Source organism: Nothoprocta perdicaria, unplaced genomic scaffold, assembly GCF_003342845.1.
Source record: "Nothoprocta perdicaria isolate Ctin4 unplaced genomic scaffold, notPer1 scaffold_50, whole genome shotgun sequence".
In the NCBI taxonomy this organism is placed as follows: Eukaryota; Metazoa; Chordata; class Aves; order Tinamiformes; family Tinamidae; genus Nothoprocta; species Nothoprocta perdicaria.
The window spans coordinates 1315462-1341322 of NW_020455755.1; the positions used below are offsets into that span (position 1 = coordinate 1315462).

The 25861-nt window shown below is 49.0% G+C and overlaps 1 protein-coding gene across 7 annotated transcripts in view; it reads left to right on the forward strand.

Moving 5' to 3' along the window:
- ACACA (acetyl-CoA carboxylase alpha) overlaps positions 1-25861 on the forward strand; it is a 109240-nt gene that overhangs the window by 47719 nt on the left and 35660 nt on the right. For 3 of the 7 annotated variants that reach the window (XM_026047775.1, XM_026047782.1, XM_026047776.1), the window contains 12 exons: positions 5351-5374; positions 7500-7643; positions 8208-8304; positions 9528-9635; positions 11786-11842; positions 12153-12197; positions 13616-13657; positions 14207-14422; positions 14908-15063; positions 16533-16736; positions 19109-19264; positions 20014-20160. In XM_026047775.1, coding sequence (XP_025903560.1) covers positions 5351-5374; positions 7500-7643; positions 8208-8304; positions 9528-9635; positions 11786-11842; positions 12153-12197; positions 13616-13657; positions 14207-14422; positions 14908-15063; positions 16533-16736; positions 19109-19264; positions 20014-20160 — 1396 coding nt within the window. The remainder of the gene's footprint in view (positions 1-5350; positions 5375-7499; positions 7644-8207; positions 8305-9527; positions 9636-11785; positions 11843-12152; positions 12198-13615; positions 13658-14206; positions 14423-14907; positions 15064-16532; positions 16737-19108; positions 19265-20013; positions 20161-25861) is intronic. The other 4 variants (XM_026047780.1, XM_026047781.1, XM_026047778.1 and 1 more) reach the window with 3 other exon arrangements.

Here is a 25861-nt window from a genome sequence, read left to right on the forward strand (position 1 = left end):
GGGGACACCAAAATGCATCTATAAGCATATTTGATATAGAAATCTAACAGCTGAAATACTTTGGTTTCCAGTGGGTATCTTTCATAATGTATTTTTCATGGTTGCTGAAATGCAAAGGTGCAACCAAAGCAGCAAGTATTCACTGCTGTTCCTTAAAGACAAAGAGTCTCACCCCGCAGTGGTACTAAAGCCATTAAAAAAAAAAATCCTTGGTTATGAGAACTTCTTCAGCCCTGGCCAGGCCAGTCAGTCTCGAGGATCCTTCGCTTGTCCCGAGGGACCTCAGCTGTTTTATTCTTGTCCCAAGCAGCAGAGTGTGCAGGAGCCAGACCCGCAGTGAGTCTCCGTGGCCACCGGGTGCCACTGTTGGTCTGTGCTGGCCTGCCGCTGTGCCACCCGTGCTATTTACCTCCTTTGTTTCCAAACATCCTTCTCCTTATTTTATTTTTGGCGGGGCTGGGAAAAGGGGTCTAGTCTCGCTTCATTGAGAATCCGTAAGTACATTTTATGAAATGGTTTTCAGAATCTGGTTTGCTAGAAATAAATGACTGTCCTCAACGAGCAGCGCATAGCACTCATGATACAAATGGAACATGCATTTGGTCTCATCTGTTTCCTACATCTCTAGAACATTTGTAAATAATTGCATACTATTTTTAGTACCCCTTTATAATGCTCTCTATCTCCCCGTTCTTTCTCCATTTCCTCTCTTTGCTAGTCTCGGTTACTGCTGTTGCTTGGGGGTTATTTGGCCTGCCCATGCTGACCACTGCTCTGTTGCTGTGCACAAGCTTAATTGGACAAGGTCAGCTGGAAGAGGAGAGCTGCTACCCGCTTGGGGGAGAGCTGCTTTGTCCTGAAATGTCCTTTCCCCATTTCCCTGAATTTCCTGGAGCAACGTGCTGAAACTCGGTTCCGCTTCTCAGCCGTTGGTGTTGGTGATGGTTGAACGAAAACACATCGCAGTCCCTGTGCAGAGGCAAGCAGACCTGGGGACAAACTCGCTGCTTATGTAGGCAGGTTCAGTTCCTTTGAGTTGCACCTCCGTATGGTGGTGATGGATTTTGCTCCCGTTGCTTAATGCAGCTTCTCGCAGTGTTGCTCCTATCTGTGCAACTGCTGTGTGGCCAGGTGCTAACGTGCAGCAGATAATGGGAGATCTAGGGGCTTCAATTAGCACAGTGTGTGTTGATTTAAGCCACCTATAAAGCCAGTACTTACGCTGAGACAAAGACACAGAGCACTGACATCTCAAAACTGTCTCCGACATTGTCTTGCCTAAGTTGTCTTTGTTGTCTTTGGCCATGTTCTGTGTGCACCGTGTGTGTTTCTTGTGCAGCATGAACTTCTACACTGAAAAGCTAAAAATGCATTGCTAGGTCAAACCTCAAAGCCTCAGGATCCCAGCTGATGAAGCCAAGTTTCCCCGGGGTCTCGGCAGGCTTGGCCCCTGTAGGCTTAGGCTCTGCTGAACCAGAAGGGGAACCAGAGAGCCCTAAGGCAGCCGCCGCCTTCCGAGCTGGTGTTGCATGTGTCACAACATGGAGTTTTCAGCATTGGATCAAATATGTTACCGTTATGGTCCCTTAACTTCTAAGAGCCCAAATTTTACTGGAGCAAATGTTAATGTAGAGAAGATTGCAGACCCATAAGGGTTCTGTGTTTGAGGAATCTTTAAATTCTGTGTCACGAATATTTAACCTTGGTGTGCCCTGGGCACCCAGGCTTTGTGCTTTGGCCCCTGAGTGGTTTCCATCAGCTAACCACAATAAAGCTTTGCACGGAGTCAGGGAGGAAACAAAAACGGTTAAATCTGAACAACAAGGCGATGGAAAGGCAGTCTGCTTCTGGTGGGTTTGTGGGCAGGACGCTGTTTTCAGACTTATTTACTTAAATTAACAGAAAATACCTTAAGAATCCCTACTGATCTTGACACCGCGGCCGCCCCGTGCCCAGGGTCTGGGTGCTGCTCCCTGGGCTCGGCCGCGGGCGCTGCCGGCGGTGTGAGCGCAGTGCCCGTGCGTCTGGATAACCTGCCTCTCCGTGGGAGCGCGGTGGGAAAAGGGGGGAGGAAGCAAGGAGCCCCGCGCTGGGTGGCTCCTCGCTTCCCGGCACCCAGGCTGCCCGCCGAGACGGGAGCTGCTGGGGCGTCGATGGGTGCGGGAGGGCTGGGCGCTGCCTCGGGATCCTGGCCGGGAGAGCCGCTGCGAGGCCGTTCTGAGTGGCAGTGCCTGCAGCAGCGCCTTCCTCACCTGCAAGCCGTCCGTCAAGGAAACGTCATGTTAATAGGAGAGGGAGTTGCAGCGTTTCCACCTAAATTCCTTCTAAAACAGCCCCTCTCGCTGCGTCGTGCCCTCGGCCAGCCCTGCGCGCGGCGCTGAGGCCCCGGCTAAGCTCGGTGGCTGTGGGCAGCAGCCCGCGCGGCCGCGGGGCGCTGGCAGCCCCTTCTCCCCAGCCTGTGGGGCGCGTGCCACTCGAAACGCGGCCGTGCCCAAGGCTGACGCCTGCGCTGGAGTCACTCCCGCACTGCCGTGTGCTGCCCCTAGAGCCTCTGAGAACAGGCACCAGCTCCAGGCGTTAGTTGCCTCGTGTTTCCAAGGGACTCCCTTTGGTCATCTGGGGTTCGTTCTTTGCCTGATACCACTTTCTGTTTGTTTCTGTGCACGTTTGTTGACACCCTAGCTGGTGTCGGAGCTTGAGTGATGCATGGTCCCCACTTCGCTGCCTCCTGATGTTTTATCATCCACTGAGTGTTTTGGTGGTTGCTCTTTTTTGTCAGCCTCTTTCTTTGCTTAGAGGTCAAAAACATTCTGAAGGCTCAAAGCCAGATTACGTGGTGCTGCTCTCAAACCCATCTTTTCTTGGAAAAACTGGAAGCCCAAACGTGCCTTCTGTGCAGTCGGGGCTTGTAGGCACCTTCACGCGGGTTCCTTCCCGCTAGGGCTGCTTCATCCTTTTACAGTGATATATTCACAAGATTTGAACGCATGACAGAACGGAGGCGCTTTCTGTGGGCTTGAGCAGCCGCGGGAAAGGCCCCTTGCAGCAGTGCCCAGGTTGCTGGTTCCGAAGGTGCCACACTGGATCAGAACGCGGGAGCAGGACCTGCCGGGTAGGTGGGGTGGCCGAGGTGCCCTCCTCAGTGCGGGAGGAGACGGGGACGCGGTTGCCGGACACCTGTGAGCGGTGGCAGCTCCGTGCCCGCGGTTTGATGGCAGTTAGGCAGCAGGCAGCGCCATGTGCCCTTGCCTTGCCTGCCTCCGAGAGGGCACAATCCTCCCGCAGAGCCGGGAAGGGGCTCTGGAAGGGGCAGCAAACTGAATGGAACAACGATAATTTTATGCAAATTGGACTTCAGTAGCAGATTCAGCTTGGCTGAATCGCAGGGGGAGTAGGAGAATAAGGCAAGAAAGAGGGAGAGGAAAAACCCAATCAAAATGTATGGTTTGAGGCATGTTTCACAGCCTTCTGTTTAGATTCTTCTGCAGAAATGAAGAAACATAAGAGGAATGCCACTGGTCACAGCCAGTGGAATTGCTCTTTCTCCTGTGGTACTGCTGTTAATAACTACAAGTGGGTTATTCAGCCGACCTCTGCTGATTCCGCTTTGCTGCCTGATTTCAAAAGCTTTGCCCTGTGCTGGCACTCAATCACAGCTTGATATAACCAGTGGCGCTTTGCATGCATCGCCGTCATTTTCATAGGGGAGCGCTCGCTTCCGAAGAGGAGGAGGAGGAGGAGGGGAAGGGGAGCGGAGCAGGAGGTGCAGGAGGGGACACGGGGGGTTTGTGCGTTTGCTTGCACTCCAGCGCCCGGTGCCTGGAGAGCCAGGGGCGGCCCCATCGCGCGCGGCCTCTGGGCTGCTCTTGCTCCGCTCCCTTCTGCAGCCACCTCTCGCAGGGGCTTCTGCTCCCTGGCCGAGGTCCCTGGGTGACATCTCCGCGTGCCCCGAGCGAGCAGGCTGACAGGGAGCTGCTCCGGAGGCGCAATGGGCGGTTGGAGGTGTCTCGTGCTGCGATTCTTCCTGTTTTCTGCAGCCTTTGGGGGCTGGTGCAGAGCAAGGGAGCCTGGGGCAGGATCAGCCTGGCCTCTCCAGCCTGTGTGTGTGTTTTTAAAGAGCTGAAGCAGCTCTCGTGCAGCTCCCGACCGTTTGCCAAGCCAGGGAAAACGTCTCAGCTCCCTGCGTCCCTTCAGTCCTTGTAGGCGTTGCGGTCTCATCCCACTGGAATTAGATGAGGATTTAAGTCTTTCCTGGTGAGCAGATACGTCTGCAGGCTGCTTCATGTTTCCTGCCATGCAGCTTGAAGGTCCTGTGACCTTCTCATGGCCCTACCAGGGATGCAGCAAGCCCATACCCTGCAGGGCAGGCGCCTCCCTCGAACAGCGCCTGCTAGAGCTGAGCGTGGAGCCCTGTGGTCACCAGCCATCCCCTAATCCTGGCCTTGCCTCTGCTTAAGGATGTCAAGAAGTCTGTGGCTCGACCTCCTGCAGGGTGTCCCGGAGCAGGGGACAGGGAATGGACACCTCCATGCTCCCCAAAGCTTCGCTTCGTTTTGTTCTCATTCACTAAAGTGTTTGCAGAAGTGTCCTGTGTGCATGTGTCCTGTGTTTTGATCTAGTCTTTGCTATCTTGAGTGCCAGATCGCAGGAATTCCTGCGGCTCATGGGCACCGTGTGCCACCCCATGCTTGAAACGCCCCCGAGCTGCTCCCCGGCCTCCGTGTGCCCCTGAGCCCTGCTCTGCATGCGAAACCCAGAGTTTCAAATTGACCTTACCAAAGGAACTGTAACATTTTCCCCAAGTTAGCCTCCAGTTCTGCTTGTTCTTCTCAGTGCTTAAGGTCTTGAATGCTGAAAATGCCAAGTATTACATGGTGTTTATGTGCTTGTTTGCTTTATTTTCTGCACTGTTTTGGGAGCCAACGTGTGAGCTGCTGCGTCCAGCAGAAGTTTGGCACTGAGGCTTTGGTTTCCTTTGCCGGACCAGATGCAGTTTCCCTACGCCATGTGTTCACTTCTTGCTTCTGTGCTCTAGTTTTCGTCCTTCTGGCCGGGGCTGCAGCCTGGCGTGCCTGCCCTTGCTTGTGGAGCTTGCTGGGTGTCCGCGCTCGCTTGCAGGTGGCGCGAGGAGAGGGGCGCCCGGCCCGGCCGGCGCCTCCCGGCAAGCGGAGGCAGGTGGCGGGAGCCCCGCGGGGCCACGGAGTCGAATTCTGCCCCTCTCTTGATGGTTAATTGCCTTTTGTTCGGTAAATTGTAAAGTTGTTGCTGGTCTGTGCATCAGCATGATGATAGTTCTTGATTATGGCTTTCACTAACCAATCTGTGACTAACTGTGGTTGTTTGATTACAGAGGGAACATCCCCACGCTAAACAGGTATGGTACTTGTCATCTTTTAAATTTGAAAAGAAAGACTAGAAAGAAGTAGCCTAATACTTACTGTTTTAACATGTTTTGTTTGAGTACCCTTATCTTTACTTGGGAAACCCCCAACCATAACACTTCCCCCTTCCCCCTTCTGCTTTTGTCTAAAACATGTTTTCAGCTTTCCTTTACCCTCCACAGCAGCTTTGCTCATGGCGAGCTCTAAAACTCACTTTGGGAGGAGCCCTGGTCACCTGCGGTAGGATGGCAGCGACCAGGAGCAGGGGCTGCTTCCGATGCTCCCCTCTGGAGCCCAGCCACTGCCTCCCGATGGGCAACCCGGAGCTCGGAGCCTTCCCGGCCGCCCGGCTCCCTGCGGCCCTTCCCGGGGCTGTCCCTCCTCAGCCCCTCCACCAGTGGACGTCCCCACCAGCTGACAACATGTTTTGTTGTGTTTCAGATGCTAGTTTTTCCTCCCTTGTCTCCGTTCGAGAGTATTTCTTGTTTTAAATAATACATGAAAAATGTCTGCTGTCTTTTTGTTTAGTTACTGTTCTGTGGTGTTTTTGTGTTGGTTGTAAGAAATGTACACCAAAGCATGTCCTGAAATTTTTTACTCTTTCAAAATGTGAATACCTATTATTTATTACTGCTCCAAAGCTACGTAGGGAAAAATAGTAAAAATGGTCTTGAAAGTCTCATGGCTCTTAATCAGAGATAAATTGCAGAAACCCAGAGCGATTTCAAACATGAAGAGAGCTATTAATCAAACTGATGATACTTTAGACTTGTTAGCAGTCTACTTAAGACCCTGTCAGCCCAGGTTGCTGTTTGTGAGAAGAAAGCAGTGCTGGCAACGCGGGTAGGAAGCAACGTCAGCAGTGCTGGTTGCGGGGGCTGCCCGGGGCACCGTGCCCGGCACTGCCAGGGCCTCCGTTCCCTGCCTCGCAGCTGGGGCTCGAGGGCAGTCGAGCATCTGCTTGGCTTTGCAAGGCGTCCCCTAAGCACGGGCAGTGCTGGGCGAGTGCCCTGGGTCCTCCCCTTGCCTCCCGCCGTGTTGTCGGCTGGGGAGGACAGGAGCTTTGCAAGTGCCCCCATATTCCCATGGAGAATGAAGCAGGTGATGCTTCCTGCATCCCTGTCCCTAGGGAGACACTTTCAAGCCTCCTCCTGTTGCAGGGAGCTTTTGAACTAGGGCCAGTCTGCAGCTCCGGGGCTGGGCTTGCTCCCCGGCTCTGGTAGCTGGCATGGGGATGCCATGGAGCTGCAGGCTGCTCCTCATGCAGTGCGAGAGAAGCTTCCTCTGCCAGTGGGGTCTGCACAGAAAATCCACCACCCCAAACAGCACCAGGCAGATCCCAGTCCGTAAGCACGAGAAGTTGGGGATACTTCAGTGCATTCAGGATCTTGTCCTCTCAGGAGAAGGAAAGCTGACCTCTAATGTAGACGTGCTCCTTCTCCAGAGAGGTCAGATGTCATCCCTTCCTCTGGTTGCTTCAGTGTGCCTCAGTCCTCCTCTCTTAGCTAGGGAGTCGGTCCTTTACGAGTGATGCTTGCTGTGCTGTGTCGGCCTGTTCTGCAGCAGGCAGACAGGGGACACGGGGGTGGTAACCCCAGTAAGAGGAGTCGCCTGGAGAACAGCGTGTATGGAGCTCTGCCCCGTTTCCTTGAGCCTTAAGCAGCAAGAGAATATGGCTCCCTACACTCTAACCTCATTTGTAGAGGTTTAGTAAAGCTTCAAGTGCCCAAATTTAGTGCAGTTGTTTATCTTGGTCCTCATCTGTAAAGCGAGATACACGTGCAGGAGGAACAATACTCACAGCTGTGCATAGTCATATCTACCTGGCATCTCAGCAGACTATTTAAGAAGTATTTTTAAAGGGTAGTAGCATTTATTTAACCCTATGACTGTTCCTGAATGTTGGGAGGACGTCCAGGTAAGGATATTAATGGTGTCTGACATACACACAGCAGTCTGGCCTGCCCAAGAGTCTAATAGATCATGCAACAGTAGCAGTGGATGAACAGCCACACTTCAGGTGGTCATACATGCACACACATGTCTTTTTTTTTTCCAGTGACCTTACATTTTCTCCCTTCTCTTTACTAACTGTGATGCTATTGAATTGCCGTTTAGAATGTCCTTCTCTTCCAACCTCAATCACTATGGGATGGTGCACGTGGCCAGCGTGAGCGACGTGCTGCTGGACAACTCGTTCACGCCGCCGTGCCAGCGCATGGGTGGGATGGTCTCCTTCCGCACCTTCGAGGAGTTTGTCAGGTATGTGCCGAGGGTGTCCTTGCCCTTTGCTGTCTTCCTAAGTGGGCCCAAATGGAACTGGACAAACCCTTGGCCTTTGTCTAGAATCGGGTTTAAAGTGGCCCTGGGTGATGGTTGTTTTCAACCTCTCCTCTGAGATAAGTGGAAGAAAGCAGTTTGTTTGCAAGAGGAAGGATCAGCACCTTCAATTCCTGCTGCTTTTGAGATGATTTGCAAATGTGCTGACTCCTTCTAACATTCTTGTGCATGCATATATATATATGTATATATGTGAAAGGATGTGTTCTTTATGCTAGCAGCTGTATAGATACCAGCAAAAGGCAGCAGAGCCCCAGCAGTGCAGAGGGCCTGTTGCTCTGAGCGCTCTGGGTTTTGCTGGAAGATGCAGGTTCTGTGCGGGGTTGGAGCAGGTGGTTATTGCCTTGCCATCTTTGGAGATACAGTCCTGCAAAGAGAGTCCTATTTTCTTGCCCTACCCCCATCAGTAAGATGGCTTTTAGTGCTGCTGGCTTTTGGGGGTTAGCAGCAGCAGATTGATGACTAACGCTCTTCTGGGTGTTTCAGGATCTTTGATGAAGTGATGAGTTGCTTCTGCGACTCTCCTCCGCAGAGCCCAACCTTCCCTGAAGCTGGCCATGCCTCCTTGTATGATGAGGACAAGGTACAGTAATTTCTTCTCTTGAGGTTGAAGATTGAAGACAAGCAAATGTCACAGTGGCTGCAGGCTCGATCCTTTTTACTGATCGGAGTGCTGGAAGCAGGAGTTAAGAGCTTTATGTATTTGTATGATTGGCTTGTTCTGCAGCAGGTAACTCGAAGTAGCTGGTTATTTCATTATTCAAAAACCGTGGCTAGGTCCTCTGCTTTCCCTGTAAGTTTGTATTGTAGTTTTTAATGCCAGTAGAATGCCTGGATTCACAGCAGTTTGGGGTTTGTGCCTCCTCTCTGAGGAGGGGTGTTGCACTGCATGTTCAACGGCCTTCACTTGCCACATTTTCTATATTACATCCTTCCCCATCAACTTTTATCCTGGTTCTTCCCTCTCTCCTGTCTCTCAGAACTGCTTTTAGGAAGAAAAGGTGGGAGAAGCCCCTTGTTTTTTCACAGTTACGTTGATGGCAGGTGGGGAGGAGGCCGCTGGCTTGGCACGCTTAGGAGGAGAAGCTGCTGCCCTTGGAGATGGCAGCTGCTCCAGTGCCCCATCCCGACCCTCAGCGGCTGGCAGCCCCCTTTGGACATCATGTGGGTTCAGAATAGGCCTTGGTTTAAAACTCCTTCATTGATATTTGTGTGTTTTAAGTAATGAAGCCTGGTTCCAGAATATTACTGTCAACCTTAATGTCCCTGATCCTTCCCTTTACCTCCTCCCAGACCTCCCCAGGATAAACTGTTTGCACCCAGTTTACCAGAGTTAACTGGAGCTTCTTAAATGCTTCCTGTGCTGTTCCTCAGAGCTGGTACATAATTAATGCTTCCGCATTACGTCTTTTTGTTGTCAGTATGAGAACACTTGTTGTGTTGCTTCCATACTTTGAAGAAGGCTATACTTGAAGAGAGGGTATGTCCCTGCATTCCTTTTGCAGCCCAAGTCTTTATGAATCATGCTGAAGTTAACCAAGTTGGGTGTGATTTTCAGAATCAGGTTGTCAGAATGAAGTGCCTGTTGCTGCTTGTGGACATTAACCCATGAAGCTACGGGTGTGTGAGGGTGCTCGGTCAAGGATTCCTTTCACAATTTTGCTTTGTTTCCAGCAGGTGCCACCGAGGCCATTTCTTTCCTCAGGCACCTGTGTTTTAGAGGTGTGCTTAGGGGGCCTCTGGAGAATCCCCAGGTGCTGTGCTGTTACCAGGTGATTTATGGGCAATGTTTTCTCTAAATTGCAGGCCGCCCGCGAGGAGCCCATTCACATCCTCAACGTTGCTATTAAGACGGACGGCGACGTCGATGACGACGGCCTGGCTGCCATGTTCCGGGAGTTCACGCAGAGCAAGGTGGGTCCCTCCGCTTCCCTGTCTCTCTGGAGCTTCATAATTCCACAGGACAGGTCTGTGCGATTGGGGAAAAATCTTCGTGATTCTGAGACTTCTTTTTTCCCCAAATAAGTAAAGAAATGGAACACTTACATCCTTAATTTATTCCTTCTAAAATATTATCTCTCTGATTGTGTGGAACTGCGCCTTCCTGACGCCTCCAGGGTAGGCAATGAATAACGGTGAGCTCTCATCCCTTCTCTCTGCACTACCTACCTGGTGGGGCACTCTAATCCATCAGCTCAGGACTCTTTCCCTTTAATTTTTGATTGGGTAGATGACCCTTAAGGTTTTAAATGTGTCAGGTGAATCTTCGCTATCTATCCCAGCTGCTCTGAAGGAATGGGCTGTATCCTCTTCCTAGTAATAATGTGAAGAGTTACTAAATTATCCCTGTTATATAAGTCAGGGGCTTGCAAAGTGACACTAAAATGTCCTTTATCTGTGTATCACAGTGGTCTTATTGCAGTGCAGATTGGCCCACTTTTTATTGGCATATTGGAACATCCATCTGCTGTGATGTTTGTGGCTGAAGGTGGGACAGATCTGTGCGTTTTGTTGTCCCTTCGTAAACAAGGGGTTCGGGTTAATGTACCAGATGTTATTCCTGGGGTCGCTTGGGGAGGAGGATGCTTGGTGCTGGCCTTTGCTCGGCCTTTGCTGCTGTGCAGAGCCCTCGCTGGCCCCGGCAGCATCCCAGGGCCGCAGGGATTACAGGAGGATGCCGAGGGGTTTGTAGCCTGGCCTCCCAGCATGGGAGGTGCTGATGCATTCCCGGGAACGAGAGGTCTCGAGATGGGCCTGCCATCCACTCTGCTCCAGCAGCTTCCTGCCTCTTTAAGCAAAGAAAATAATCAAATATAAAAAATTAAAACTAGTTTGCTTTTCATCTGCTTGATCATGCTCCAGGCGTTTTATGGGAAGGGAAAAGAAGAAAGAAATAGAAAAAAAATCCAAAACACATTAAACTATCAAATAGGTTGATCCAAATTGTCCAAATAATCTTCTTGTCCCAGCATGTTGTGTGTGTTTTTTTTAATAGAAATTAGGATCATATACTTGTAAATGACTTGTGGAGGAGATTGAGGCAGTCAGTGTAAATGGAGTTTCTCCAGGTGCTGATGGCTAATCGCTCTGTAATAGCTGTGGACTTGCTGTGAGACCCACATTATTACGATGTAATCAGAATCCTGTTGCTATGCTGTTATTGTCTGCCACTTGTGGAATTTTAAAAGCAATAACAATTTTTGCTTTTTAAATCATGGCATTATTAAAGTTATTTTCTTCCTCTTGCCATGAATATAGTCACTGATGCTTATTTTCAAAGGGCTTAACCTTAGTAAAACATTTCAGTCCAAGCCTAAAGGAGTGGTTTTGTTCCCAGCCTAGCTGAGGTTCTTGTTTCTATTCCATTCTCCATGTGTGTGTGTCTCATTTTTAAATTAGAAAAAAGGAGGAGAGAGAGAGAGAAGTTTTAGAAGAGAAAAATTAATAGATTTTAATACTTTTCAAGAGCACAAACACACGACAAATATACAGCACTCATTTTTAATGTGACTGTATTGAATTTGATTTTTAAAAGAGCAACCAGAATGGACACAATCTGATCAGTTTGAAAAATAAAATAAACCCCGTTATTTTTCACCCTTGTGGTATGGACACACGTGTGCGTGTGTGAGATTGCGGGTGCCTGCACGCAGCACGTGCTCCGTGCCTGCCCACGGCAGGGCCGCTGGAGGACCCTTGGCCGCGCGCTGCCCTCCCCGCACAGAGTGATTTTGCAACCAGAACAGCAGCCAAAAGACCCACTGGGGTGAGTGAAAACAGAGTTTGGAGTAACTCTTCTGCTTTTCTTATAGTCGTGGCTCAACTGGAATGCTTGGTCCTTGTGGTTTGATTACTTCTCTCTCCAGATTTACTGTACTTGCTTATGCCACGAGGCAAACATCAGAGGAGAGATCTCAGCTCCAGGTAGACTGAAATGGGCTGGCACCTTGCAGTGCAGATGCAGGAGGAGCTTTTCCAGATCAGAGCAGACTTGCTTGCCCACTTTTGATGTGTTCCCTTTCTGTTAATCCCAGTGTCTTGATTCCATCCTTTCATTTTTGCAGAAATCGGTCCTGATCGAACATGGGATTCGGCGGCTGACTTTTCTTGTAGCACAAAAGGTATTTTGCTGTCTCTCATGCTGCTTAGAACTGTTTGGTTTGTAGCTCAAAATAGCACTGACATTTGTGGTACTTTTTGCCAAGCTAAATACTGTATTTACTATATTTAGTCCTCTTTTCACTGCTTTTGTTTGCCAAAACTTGAAATTGTTTTAATGGATTTACATAAGAAAATTAATTTATAAATGTAAACAATCTTGACATCTCTTGTATTCTTGAATTAATTCACTTTTGATTTTCATGTTAATTGCTAGCTTTCTTCTGCTTTTTCTCTCCTCCCCATCCCGTGTTTGTGCGTTACCTTTGTAAGGACTTCAGGAAACAGGTCAACTGTGAGGTCGATCAGAGATTTCATGTAAGTAAAAAGGTTCTAGGACTGTGACATTCTTGCCCTGTGGCTGGGACAATGTAAGTGACTCTGGGCTTCTCCTAACTAAGTTTGATAATACTTGCTTCTACGTGAGGTGTTTAATGCAGCACTGGTGTTGAGGTCAAGAGAAGAACCTAGATAAACATTTAGACAAACTCAGTTTTAAGTGCAAGGTTGGGCGCAGGATGCACCGTGGCCTGTCGGCAGTTTGGGAGTTGGTAGAATTCCTTGGGCATCCGCTGTGTCACTCCTTGTTACCGTCTCCTATTCTCTTCTGTCTATTACTGGGCCAACTATTAACTTAGCCAAGGCCTGGGCTTGGGTTTGTTTTTGTTTTAATTACAGTCTATATAATTAGTTCCCAGCATGTTGAGGTAATAGAGAGTTGCTCCAGCAAGCTTCCAATTTCCTCATCTCATTAGGTTTTTAACGTGATTATTAGTATAATAATCAACTATGATGATTTCTGTTGTAGCTTTTCACATTCTGCGATTTGCAGGGTGTCTTGATTGGCTAATTTAGGCAAATTATTTTGATTGTGTTGATGATGGTTGGTTGATTAGAACGCAGCAGGGGTATAATTCTTCTGCCTAGGAAATGGAGCACTCTTTTGGATTTTGGTACCAGAGCACTGAGAATTTTGTGTATGTGCACATCTAATTCTTATGTCTGCCCACCACACTAGTTGGATGCTTCGAAAGCAATTACATTAGTGATAGAATGAGCATGGATGATGTTAGGAATTGGCAGCGTGCAGAGGAAAACAGGTAGAGGAGGGATTTGGAAGAAAAGTGAGGAACATGGAGGTGTCTTCTGTGCGGTTATTGTCTTAATGTATTGTTGGTATTCATGGGTTCACCCAAAAAAGCTCGGATTTTCCTGCACCAGCGCCTAGTCGGAAGTTGTACTTCAGGCTAACGCGGGTTGCCTTGTTCGGCACAGAGCGTTCAGGTGAAATTCTGGGGATTTTTCTCTAAGGAGGTAGAGAAGACGACCCCTTAGTTGCCTCTTCACTTGCAAGTTGTGTACCTCACCTTGCATAAGGGGCTTTAATCTCCCTGTAAGACTCCTAAGCATTTCCACAATAATAGTCATAGTAGCAGAAGTAGGAGAGGTTTCCCACTGCCACATCGGGACAGTTCAGTCTTCCTGTCTGTTGTTAATAATGAAAACCCAAACAAGAGGCAGCTATTGCGTTCACCCAGGGGACAGGTTTAAACTACCCCTGCTGCCTTGTAGAGGGTTCCTGGATGTGCCGCCGCCCCTGGTAAATTTGTGAAAGTAGCTCCGAGCAGCGTCCGTCGTCCCGCCGCGGTGCCGCTCCCGTGTGCACTGTGAGCGCTCTGGGGAGGTCAAGCAGTTTGCTTTTGGGGGCCTAACATTTTGTTTTTATTTTCAAACAGAGGGAATTTCCAAAGTTTTTCACGTTCCGTGCCAGGGATAAGGTAATTTATATGTTTTCCTTTCTTTCACATAGTTTTCCATGCTGCTGTAAGAGGGAGGGAGCTGCTGAAACACTGCCCAGCCCAGAGTGTTCTCCTGCAGGCCCGTCCACCCCACGCTCAAAGATGTGACGAGTCTTTGATTCTGGATTGAACACTATGCCAGGGGAAGCCTGACTTGAAGCTTCTGGTTTGCAGATTTTCGCCAGAGTGAGGCATGGGGGGTTGGAACCTGCAGGATGATCTGATACCAAACTCTTGGGGCTTTTGTGTGATTGGGATATTTTGGGGATCTGAGCTTAAGAAGTTGCAGTCTGTGTTCTGCTCTCAGTATGTTGGCAATTTCAAGACAGCTCTTAGTACTAATGATGCTGGTGCATCAGATTAAAAAGAAAATTTAGAGACAGATTGATTTGAATTTTTAACTTTCTAGTTATATGTGAGATTTCATAATGACTGTTGTGTAGTTCTCCCCATCTTCTGTGCTCCAGCTTCCTAAGCATCTTCTTGTTTTTTGCCCCTTTCCCCTTGTGCTGTGCTGGTTGGTTCCAGTTTGAGGAGGATAGGATCTACCGTCACCTGGAGCCAGCGCTGGCGTTCCAGCTGGAATTGAACCGCATGCGCAACTTTGACCTCACTGCCATTCCGTGTGCCAATCACAAAATGCATCTGTACCTGGGAGCGGCGAAAGTCGAGGTGGGAACAGAAGTCACAGACTACAGGTTCTTCGTGAGGGCCATCATAAGGCACTCGGACCTGGTCACCAAGGTGAGTTTTGTCTCCCGGGACGGCGTGTGAAACACTGCAAGTCATTCTGGAGAGCTGCCTGCAAACGTGTGTCCACATAGGCCCAAGTGCAGGTGCTTGCCCTTCTTGCTGGTGCTGCCTCTGCAGAAGCACGGCTCCTAAGGCCGGGTATCCCGGTCCCTCCAGGAGGATTCTCCGTGGCCCACGCGGATAGTCAGGAATCCCTGCAGTTGGAGCCGTCGTTTCTCCGTGTTGCTGCTGCCCTGCTGCAGTAATGCTTTGCACTGTCCGGGCTCAGGGATCCGCTGACATGAGTGAGGGCACAAGTGAGGCAGGCGTGCGAACCCAGGCAACAGCAGTGCAAGCTCTGTGACTGTGACATGTAGCAGGCTGAGACTAATGTAACCTGTTTCCTTAATCAAGTCCTCCCGCAGTTCTTCAAACACTGTATTCTTGGGTTGTGTTTTTTGATAGAAAGCAAATTGTTTGTTGACAATCTCTGGCAGGAAGCCTCCTTTGAGTACCTGCAAAATGAGGGAGAGCGATTGCTTCTGGAAGCCATGGATGAATTGGAGGTGGCTTTTAATAATACCAACGTGCGCACTGACTGCAATCACATCTTCTTAAACTTTGTGCCTACTGTCATCATGGACCCGTCTAAGGTAGGCTCTGTTCTCCAGCTCCAAACTGCTTGTTATTCTGGGCCTTTGCTTTCCAGAATGGAGTTGTCGCCTGTTATTTCCTCATGCTATTTAAGCACACCTATTGACTGGATGTGTTTTAATACCGCTCGGTGAATGATACGTGGTTTCAACTACCCATTTTATAGCAGAAAGCAGAGGCAATCGGTGACCAGTGTGAGAAGGGATAGCATGACAGTCAGATTAGTTATTCTAACAACTATTTTTTTCTTTTCAATAGAAAAATCAGGTGAGTCCTGAGAGATTCGTCACTTTATTTAGCGAATTTTGATGGATTTAGGTTTCAAATTGTCAGTATAAGTCACGTAGAGTATGCCTTTGTCTCTTGAAAGTGCTAGCAGTGAATGTTATTACCAGGAGGGAAAAAAAAAAGATTTCTTCTTCCAGTCTGTACATAAGTTTTAAGTGCAAGATTTCAGAATTAGCAGGGCTCATATATTTTGTCAGAATAGCTCCGTCCTTCAAGCAGTGTGTTTCACTTACTGCATTTAAACTAATGATGCTTTATCAAAAAGCATGTTTCGTATTTTAAATAAAACTTATTCTTTCACAGCATATTTAAGCTAAATATTTTTAACAAGGAGATAGCTTAAAATATGAGGGGGAGTGTTACAGAAGCCCAGATATTATCCATATACAATGTGAGACAGAACTTAAAGAGAATTTGAAAAATCAACTAGTAGGAAAGAAAAGCCTCATATTTCATTCTCTGATGTAAGAACACAGAGAGATCAGCATTGTAAATGACTGAGCAGTAAGCTTTGTTGATGCTTAAATGGAAGTTCTTCGGCATAAAGCATGTTTCTGGTTAGCACAGGAACCACAAAGAAGGTCCAAAATAAACTCTCCAGGCTGTATTTACTTGGAAATCTATATTCTGTTCATGGTTACCGAAAGAGGAGAGCTGACCTTTCTTTATGACAATAACAGAAGGTTTAAACAGATGAATTGGTTATCAAAATAAGTGTCTCCTGCTTGCTGACTTTTAAAATCATGATTAAAAATTGGTGATTTAAAACGCTCCTTAATAAATCCTTTCTTAGTGCATCCAAAATCTTCAGTTCCCATCAACTTCTGCAGAAGTTGGGATATGCAGCCCCTGGAAACCCAGCGTCCTTCCAATGTCTAACGTGACTTTTCTTCAGAGCTGTTCAGGGATATGTCTATATCTAGATATCTGTATGTATATATATTTTTAAGAATATTAAGAACAGCCTACAAATTGCTTTCTTTTAATATGCACTGTTTGCTGACAGGAGTATATTGTAAGTTTAAGGCGGGTGCGAGGCTGCGCCCGGCCGCCCCTGCTTTGGGGCTGCTCGGTGCCTTTGTGTCCCCTGCGTAGCCGGGGGGCCTGCGGGCAGCACCCTGAGCCCCTGCTGACCGTGCCCGGCACCAGGCTGAGGATGTTTCTCTCCGTGTGTTTGAAGATCGAAGAATCCGTGCGGAGCATGGTGATGCGCTACGGCAGCCGCCTCTGGAAGCTCCGCGTCCTCCAAGCCGAACTGAAGATCAATATCCGCCTGACGCCGACCGGAAAGGCCATTCCCATTCGCCTCTTCCTGACCAACGAGTCTGGCTACTATTTGGACATCAGCCTGTACAAAGAGGTGACAGACTCGAGGACAGCGCAGGTACGGCTCCGTGCAAACAGGTTGCGTGAGTGGGGCACCCTATGGCAGCTTCAGCTCTTCTCTGTTATCTGAGGTTTCAGGTAATGGCAATAGAAAATTGCCGGTCGACTTTGCCATCTAAAGAGGATCAAATTATAAAGCTGTCCATTGGGCAAGGTATGCAAAACATGGAAGAAATTATTAAAAAGTTCATCTGATTGTTTTGCATATAACCTTGAGTTATTTGTACAACATCTATAGAACATCTGTACAACACTTTCTTCTCTAGCGGAGTGCTCTAAGAGGTAATGGAAAATAATCACTGTCTGCTTATTCTGTAAATCATAATAGACTTGTTTGTTTCCTTGTAGAGGCAAAGAAAATCTGTGAACTCTATTTTAAATTCTAGAGATAGAGGGAATAACTTGGGCAAGATGCTGTAAAATTATTGAACGTGTCTTTAGGTCATTTTTGTTAATTACAGGAGACTCTTTTGTATTTGTGCGGCTGTTTGGGTATTTGTGCTTTCCCTGGCATGGGTATATTGTGGCTAACTGAAATACCTGCATGTGCTAAAAGCATAGGCCCTTAGATGAATGAAATCTATTTAAATATAGAAGTGTTTACATCTCTGATAACCTCTCTGCCACGGAATGGTAGCAACAGAATAAATCACTCGGGCAGGGGGATGTCGAATGCAAAGTGCTGAGTCACCTTCTCTCCCTCTTTCCATTTAAATTTTCCCAGCAGCTGCCTGACTGTACCCTCCATCCGGACTTGAGATCCCGGAACAGATAATGTCTGTATGTTTTACTTCATTTCTGCCTTTGAGCAAAGATGAGAAAAGAAAAGGACATTTTAATAATCTGCAGTGGCTGCGCTTAACACTTGAGCTTTGTTAGTCACTTGTGAAGGTCACCTTTCCTCTTAAATTCTGTCTATGATGAGCTGGTTAGAGAAATATCCATGTCAGACCTGCACTGTACTCTCTTTTTTAAGCCTAGAGGAGTGTGCTTTCATGTGTACAGCTTTTAGGAACTTCTCCAGACTTCTTTTCTGGCATATTAAATTAATTTTGTTGAAATTCTATAAATTAGAAATGTTTAAATTCCTACAGAAGTTTTTCAAAAGGTTTGTCTTATAAAAGCAACAGCTTCAAGTTCTGCAAGAAACTCTAGATTTCTCCCTCGTGCCAGTTTTCTAGGCCAGCTCTGTGTATGGGAATCCTTTCCTGTGTTTTCAGAGGATTATTTTGAATCTAGAGACCTCTTCAAGAGAATTCAGGCATTACTGATGTACCAGGTGCTGGGCACTGTTATGATTTTTTGAGGAATGGAAGCACAAATTGGTCATGAGCGGCCAACCCTGCTCTCGTGTCACGGTTTCTGCAGCAGCACCTGGGTCCGCTGTGCTTATTAGAGGCCTGATAGAGGCAACACGAGGCTCTCCCTGGACTTAGGGATTTGGGCCCCGGACGCAGCGAGAGCCCCTAACAAAGGCACCGCCGTAAATGCTTGCTGTCCTGAATAAGCATTTCTCCCAGTGAACGGCCTTTGTGAAGCTTGAAGGGAGCACAAACTATTTCTTTGAATGTTGAAAACCAAAATAGGCATTATTTATTGAATTTTCTTTCTAGTGGAATTCTTCAGTTAAGTCACCTTCAATTAAAATAAAAGAGCCGTAGCACATTAGACCTGATAACTGTTCTGAGAAAAGCAGCCCGATCCAGGTGCTGCTGTGCCACGTGTTCCTATGGAGCAGCACGCGCTCCGTGCTGTCCCAGTTCAGCAGTGCCCGCTGCAGTTCTTCCTTGGCCTCGGTTTCCTCCCGCGGCCGGGTCGGGTGGAATATGCAGTGCCATGAAGCATGGCAGCTGATAATTCATGTTGCTACCTTGGGAAAATCTTTTAAACTTACAATATCAAAACTTCAAGCCAAATGACATATGCACGTCTTGACCTGGCTTCCCTGATCAGTCGGTGGAGATGCGGATGCAACGCTGTTCGGCTACATAAATAATAGAGTTCTCCTCTCTGCTCCCAGCTATCACAATCAATCGGCATAGATACGGTGTCAGGGGAAATACTGGTGAGTGTGAAGGCATCTAAGTCGCAGGCTTTTCTCTGTGGAGATGTGGCTCCGTTAGCTCTGCTCTCTGCTGTGATAGGGCAATAAGTCAGTGGTACTGGGATCCGTGCCGTAATGGTCCGGCTCCGTCTCCAAAGGGTAGTAACATGTGATGAAGCGCGGTGTGTTGGAATGTGTAAGTATTGCCCTGTGTGGAGAGAGCAAAACCAGGCCCGATCAATCTGGAACGTCCTAATGATTTTTGGTGAAGCATGGATGAGATAGGACCATTGAATCAATGTGATTGGCTGTGTTTTCTGCTGCAGATCATGTTCCAAGCATATGGGGACAAACAGGGACCTCTTCATGGGATGCTGATCAACACCCCATATGTGACCAAAGACCTGCTTCAGTCCAAGAGATTCCAGGCCCAGTCTTTAGGGACATCATATGTCTATGACATTCCTGAGATGTTTCGGCAGGTAAGTGTTTGTTCTTTGTCCAAGTCATCTTGGTTGTTCTAGACCTGGGTACCAGAAAAGCACTTTTATCAATGGCCATCCCTGCTAATCAGGGAGCTGTGTGGCCTGGAGTGACTAACGTTAGTTCCCCAGGGTCTGGGCAGCTATGGATTGAGTCCACTTTGGAAAAAGATGGGACTCTACTATGCTGCTGCTGTAGCTCCACCAGTAAATCAAATAGCAGAAGTTGAACTGTGTTTTTTGCTCTTGTTTTTTGTCTCTCCCACCCTGCTATCCAATCTTCCCAGAGGGTTAGACAAGGCAGGGGTGATGGCACCTAGGATAAGACTGCTACAACTTTTCCTGTGCCCTTCACTATATGCTAAGCTGGAGAGTAGCACAGTGCCAAAGTGTATGCAGGATTCCCCACTAGTGCTTGGCTTGTTAGAAATTGAGAATGTCAGAATGCTTTCAGGAGAAACCTGTATTACCACAACATAAATGTGCTGCCCAGAGTTGCAGCATTGATTCTATTCCTGATTTGCTGAGTTCTGTCCAGAATCATGTAATTTGAATAATGCTGCTTTATGTGAAATTGTGTTTGATAGCTTAAATTCCAGTGTAAATGGAATCCACTGAATATTACCAGCCAAATTGTTGGGGGAAAATTGCAGAGCAAGTGTTCAGTCTTGCATATTAAGTCCCTATGAGTTGAATAAAAATATTTGTGGATGATATTCTTAACAAGAGTTTATTTCTTCATGCTCTAGTCTTTAATTAAGCTCTGGAACTCTATGAATGAACATGCATTCCTGCCCACACTGCCGCTGCCGTCCGACATCCTGACGTACACGGAGCTGGTGCTGGACGATCAGGGCCAGCTGGTGCACATGAACAGGCTGCCGGGAGGAAACGAGGCAAGTTCCACTTTCTTTTTTACACTACTTTTCTTTCCATGTCCTGCAGTACATTGTGTCTTGAAGTAGCTTTGACAATTGTAATGAAAATTTACCAAGCCAGGCACAAAATCTATTCATTCAGTCTTTCATAGATGAAATCTCTTTTGAAAATGAGATTTTTGTTTCATTAAAAATTAATACCTTCCATACAATGGGTATTTTAACCTCCATAGTAAATGATGATTCCATTTCAGACCCTTTCCTATGCTATTTTTTCCTTCGTAATTAAGAAGTGCTCGTTCAGCTATTCCAGGTAGCCGGGGTTTATATTTGTGCAAAATATGTTTCACAAGAATAAGTAGAAATATTTTCATTTGCTTAAAGGAGAAGAGAGAGGGAAAAAAAAGGAAAACCCATGTTATGCTTTGCATTTCAATATTGGCGGTGCGGAGCAGAGCGCCCTGGCCGCGTGTGAGCGAGGTCCCCCTCTAGTGAGGGACTTGCAGCTGCTGGAGCTGCCTCCTCGCCCGCGCAGGAGGAGCCTGCAAAGATCTCCGAGGCAAAATGACCAGAGAATAAAGCCCGTGGGTAGAGGGGGGCGTGGGGTTTGTCCAAGCTAGACTTTTTTCCCCAGCTATTTAAATGTGAGCAGTTAAAAGGGGGGGGGTATCAATTTTTTTTCTTGGCATCATTGAGCTATCAGTCCACTTTACTAAATCTATAACCTAGGAGTGGCAAAAGCTCTGTTCTTATTTCAAAAAGACTGACCATAACAATGAGCAGAAACAGGGGCTTCATTGCCATCGACTGCATCTCTCTGGTCAGGAGAAAGATTTTGAATATAATTTTTCCAAATTGAACCTAATTGGCGGAAGGGCCCCCGCTCTGCTGGGCCCGTGGCAGGAGTGTTTTAGGCGGTGTGATTAAAGCTGCGCCGAGCAGCGCGGCGCTCCGCGGGCGAGCGGCGCTCCCACCAGCATCCTTCTCTGCCTCCGCTCTCGCTCTGCATTCGGGCGGATGGTGGCTGGGGAAATAGCAAAGTCCCTCAGGGACGTAGCTCTGTTCTTGCTGAAATTACAAGCACAGAGCTGCCTGGGCATGAACAGGAGTGTTTACTCTGCCAGTATGAATACAAATAGTCTTATTATAACAGATTCTGTACCCAAAGACCACCAAAAGAATTAGGAGTTGATTTTAACCCTTGGTAGACCTAGCTGTGCGCAGTCTGTAACCCCGCTGCACGCCGTTGTGCCGTGCACAGCGGGTTGCTGAGCGCGGAGCCGCGGCGCCGTGGGGCTGGGCGGGCACTGCGGGGTCTGAGGCGCCTCCCCATGCGTTGGCGCCACTTGGGTGAGGGTGAATCCTCATGGAAACGTACAGCAAATTCCGAGTGCTTTGTAACGACGTCCCAGAGCGAAGCGAGGGCGCTGGCCGTGGAGGTGACGTTGCAGCCGCTGTGAAGCCCCCAGCACGGCGTGGAGGGCGAGGAAGGTGCTCTGTGCTGACCCCCTGGGTATCCGGCCAGCCATGCTCAGCGCCCAGGGGTCTGTCCAGCGTGTCCGCAGCTGCATGAGCTGCCACGTGCAGCTGGAGGGGCTTTGGGGCACTGCCAGGCACCCCGACACGGAGCACCCCGCACAGCAGGGCTCCTTCCCGGGCGAGCAGCTGCTCAGGGGAGAGGCGCTGAAGGACAGGGGACGCCGGAGCCGTGGCGAGCTGTCCGACACAAGCATTCCACGTGCAGCACTGCCTTTATCAGCGGGAGCCGACTTCCGGCGTTTAAGGTTTAATTTCTTTTAGCTGAGGAAACAAATTTGTCACAAACTGCACTCGGTTTTTTCTTAACCAAAGAAGGTGGCTGAGGGAGTAGGGAGGGAAGGGACAGGGTGCTGGGTAAACCTGGTGCGTAAGTGGTTTCTTTGTTAGGCTGTAAATGGATTCATTCTGCTGTTCCTGAGAATCAGCCTGTACAGCATCTGGGCAGAAAAATACAGCATGTTATCTGCTGGGAGCAAGGGCCCTTGCAGCAATCCATCTACGTGGCAGCAGCTGGTAGCGTTGCATGGGAAGAGGGGCCAAGCCACGAGGAGAAGAGCTGTTTGGTTTGGTGCTGCTTCTGTGCTACGCTGGAGAACCGTTCTCAGAATACGGCACTTGTGTTTCATTGGTGCCCTAGACTTGTCTGAATTGGTTAAGGAAAAGTTTTGTCCTCAGATTGCTCTGTTTGGCTTCAGAATGACAGAAGCCAGCACGTACTGATAGACGCGTTAAGGAGAGATGACGGGTCCCACGGGAGGTCCGGGTCCCCAGGCTGCACAGCCGCTTTCTTGGTCACCTTCATCGGGGTCTTCCTTGCCTCTTGGGGTTGTGTCCTCAAAAGGACTTGTGTCCAAAGGACTTCTGCTTTGGACAGGTGTGAGGATAACCTAGATGGGTGTGTTTTGCATGTAGTTGAATATATCATGGTTAAATTAGTGCCAGGTAGTATGTTACACGTGTGTTCAGGAAAACGTTTGCAAGGTTTCCGACCGGTTTCCAGCTAGCACAGGAAGCGTTGAGAACCTCTCCACACCAGAGGGGTTTCTCCCCGGCGCTTGCGAGCGCTTCCCGTAGCTCCCAACTCCTTTGGTGCAGTCGTGTCTTTGCTAGCAACGAGGGCACCGGCCTAATGAGCTGTGACAATGTAAGTTGCTCGCTATTCGCAGACGGTGCCTGCTTCCCCCGAGCAGGGGTCTGAGTCTTGCGGCCCGCGGCAGGTCCCTTTGGGGCACAGGGGACGTCGCTGACACGGCGTCCTCCCATCTCCGCGCTCAGACACGCAGCTCCTTTCCCTGAAGCGTTTGCTGCTTGGGCTGCAGCCGAGCTCCCCGCAGCTGCCTGGTGTGCCGGGCTGTGTGTTCCCGGGCTGCGTCCCGCTCTCTCCGTGTTCTCTTCCCTCACGTGTCCTCCCCTGGGCCCGGGTGCTTCCAGTGCTCCCTCGCGCGCTGCTGTGCGCTGCGCCCGGGTGTTTCTGCAGGGCAGCCCTCACGGCAGGCCAGGCCTCGCAGCAGCAGGAAGTCAAGAACAGCTTGTAAACGGTTTGCAGACCCAGTAGGTGCGTAAGGGAGCTGGAGAAGACAGTGTTTTATCAGAGAAGTCACAGCCAACAGCCCCCTTCCGGCGCTGCCCCTGAGTGCGTTACCGAATGCAGACTGCAGGACAAGGGGGACGTGACTCAGTGTACGACGGTGAGCGTGTCGGGAGTGACGCAGCGCCAGGGCGACGCTCAGCCCCGGTCCGAGCCCACGCTTTAGATAAGCACCATTGACGCGTGGGAGGCTGCACGGGAAGAGCACTTGCCGAGGGTCACAAACACCTGCCTTGGCTCCTGCGTGGCGCTAAGAAGAGCCTTTGAAGTTGATCTCGCTGCCTGGGCACTGACGTAGGTGGTACCCCAAGACTCTCGGTGTACCTGCAGGTAAATCTTCTGCAAACAAGGGCACAATGTTATTTGTCCTTCTTGAGCTGCACGTTCTGGTGTTTCCTGCTATAGCTCCTTCTACGCGAGACTGAAGTTCACCGTGGTCTAGCCCTAGGTCAGCAGCATTTGCTGGTAGGAGCCAAGGAGAGGAGGGAGCGGGCGCAGCACCCGCAGCGCCACCGCCGTCACCTTCCCTCCCGGGCGGGCAGTGCCCCGGTCAAACATGTAGTTTTCCATGTTGGCACTAGATGTCACAGTTCTTCCTTCCCAGAAGTACCGGGTGGTGGGAGCTGGAGCAGGAGCCTGGGCTGATCCCTGTGCTTGGGAATGTGGAGGCTCTGGCAGGTGCTGTAGCTGGTGCAGCTGATACTCGTGGGGCTTAAGAGCCAGGCGCTCTGCGTGTCACCCACGTCCCCACATCTTGGGACAGCCCGAGGTGTTAAAAGCATCAGTGCGGGGTGGGAAAGGCCTGGAGGTGGCGGGCGCATCTCCCTAGCATGGGAGCCGGCGGTGGTGGAGCGGACGCGTCCCTGCATCCCTGCATCCCGTGTCTCCTCCTGGGAAGGCAGGAGTTTCACTTGCTGCTTCCCAGGCTCACTGACCCAAAGGGTTGGTGTCTGTGGAGTCCAGGGGGACGAGTGCAGCCCGGAGTCGGACGCGGCCCTGCAAGGGGGCTGTGCATTCCTGGGGTTTAAAGGGTGCGGAGGTGGGGGACGTGGGTTTCAGCGGTGGCATTTCCAGTGTGCAGTGCTGCGCTCTGCAGGCTGTTGCATTTCCATTCTTACTAATTTCTGCATGAAGTAAACACTGGCATGCAAGTGTTTGCACACTTCACATATGCTCTACAGATGCAATGGAATGGGAACAGGACAGTTTTTGGTTGGGGTTGTTGAAGCCTTTCTTGAGTTGCTCTGCTTAGGCATTGAAAGACCCACATTTAGGTTTTCAGATGTGGAAATAAAGTGAAGCGCAGTACAAAGCACCTAGGCTTAAACATCACTCATGTTCAGGAGGAGGCAGAATAAAATAACACAAGTGGCCTGGCCCAAGCACGGCCACTGCACAGAATAAACTGCTTGAATTGCACTGGATTTTATTTCCGCTGCCCTTCCCCAGGATCACGGAAGGGCTGGGAAGGGGCTGGGAAGCTCCCTGCGAGCGGAGGCAGCCGCGTCCCTTCCCTTCCCCTCCGTGCCTCTTGTCAGCAGCCCTGGCTGCCACTAGCAGTCAATTTGGAGCTGCATCACTGTGTGTATTACTGCTCACATCGATAGCGCAATTAATGTTGGAGTCAATTTTGGTGTTAATTTTAGGCCATGATTAGTGTTGACACTGTGTGTCAAACTAATGGCGTTTATGAGTGCCATGAAAGCTAGCGTTGGTTAATATCCTGTTTTTACTATCTGCTAATGGTTACATTAAGCCAAAGATCTAGTGGGAGAAGGTGTGTATAAAATTATATATATAAAACTTGTGTGTAATATATGTGTGTCATGCTATTCTGCATTGCTGCTGCTATTCAGGGAGCAAATGACATGTGAGCGCTGAATCCTAATCACAGTTTGGAACATCAGAAATAATGATCACTTCTGATCGGAGGTTGTGAATAATTCATCTGCTTTGATTTTCACGTTCTGTCCAGTGATACTTCTCAAACCAAATGTGTTCCTACAGGAGAATAATGGTCCCACTTCTTATGGAAATACCGTGGCACAAATCATTTTGCCAACATAAAAACAGTTAAATAAGACGGTTCTGGCTTTTATTTTTTTTTCCCTGCCTCCCTTCCTCATTCCTGGCACTGCTGGGAATAGAGCAGCGGTGAGAAGCGCTTCCAGGCTGCGCTGCCTCTTAGGGAGAGCCGGTGTGAAACCACCGCCGCTTCCAGCGCCCATTATTGTTCTGGCGCTGCTCTCAGGTGATTAGCTCAGCCTGTCTAATTAACCTGTGAACTCCCCAGCTTTTGGCATGCTGCCGCTAACTTAAAAATCTCATCATTTTTTTTTCTGAAATAGAAAGCTATCGTCCGCTACCCATAAATTTAAGCAGAATCTGCATTGTTCAGGGGAGAAAAAAAAATTAGCTGTGCCCTATGCTTTTTATTACTGGATAAATGGCACAAAATATAGTATGTAGTGGGGCTGCAGAAAGGCACACAAATTACCAAAGTGGTGCACTTCAATTTCTTTCTTTCTTGTGCATCTGATTGCATCCCATTTATCAGGAACTGAGGATTTGCAGGAGTTGATGTAGTTCCTG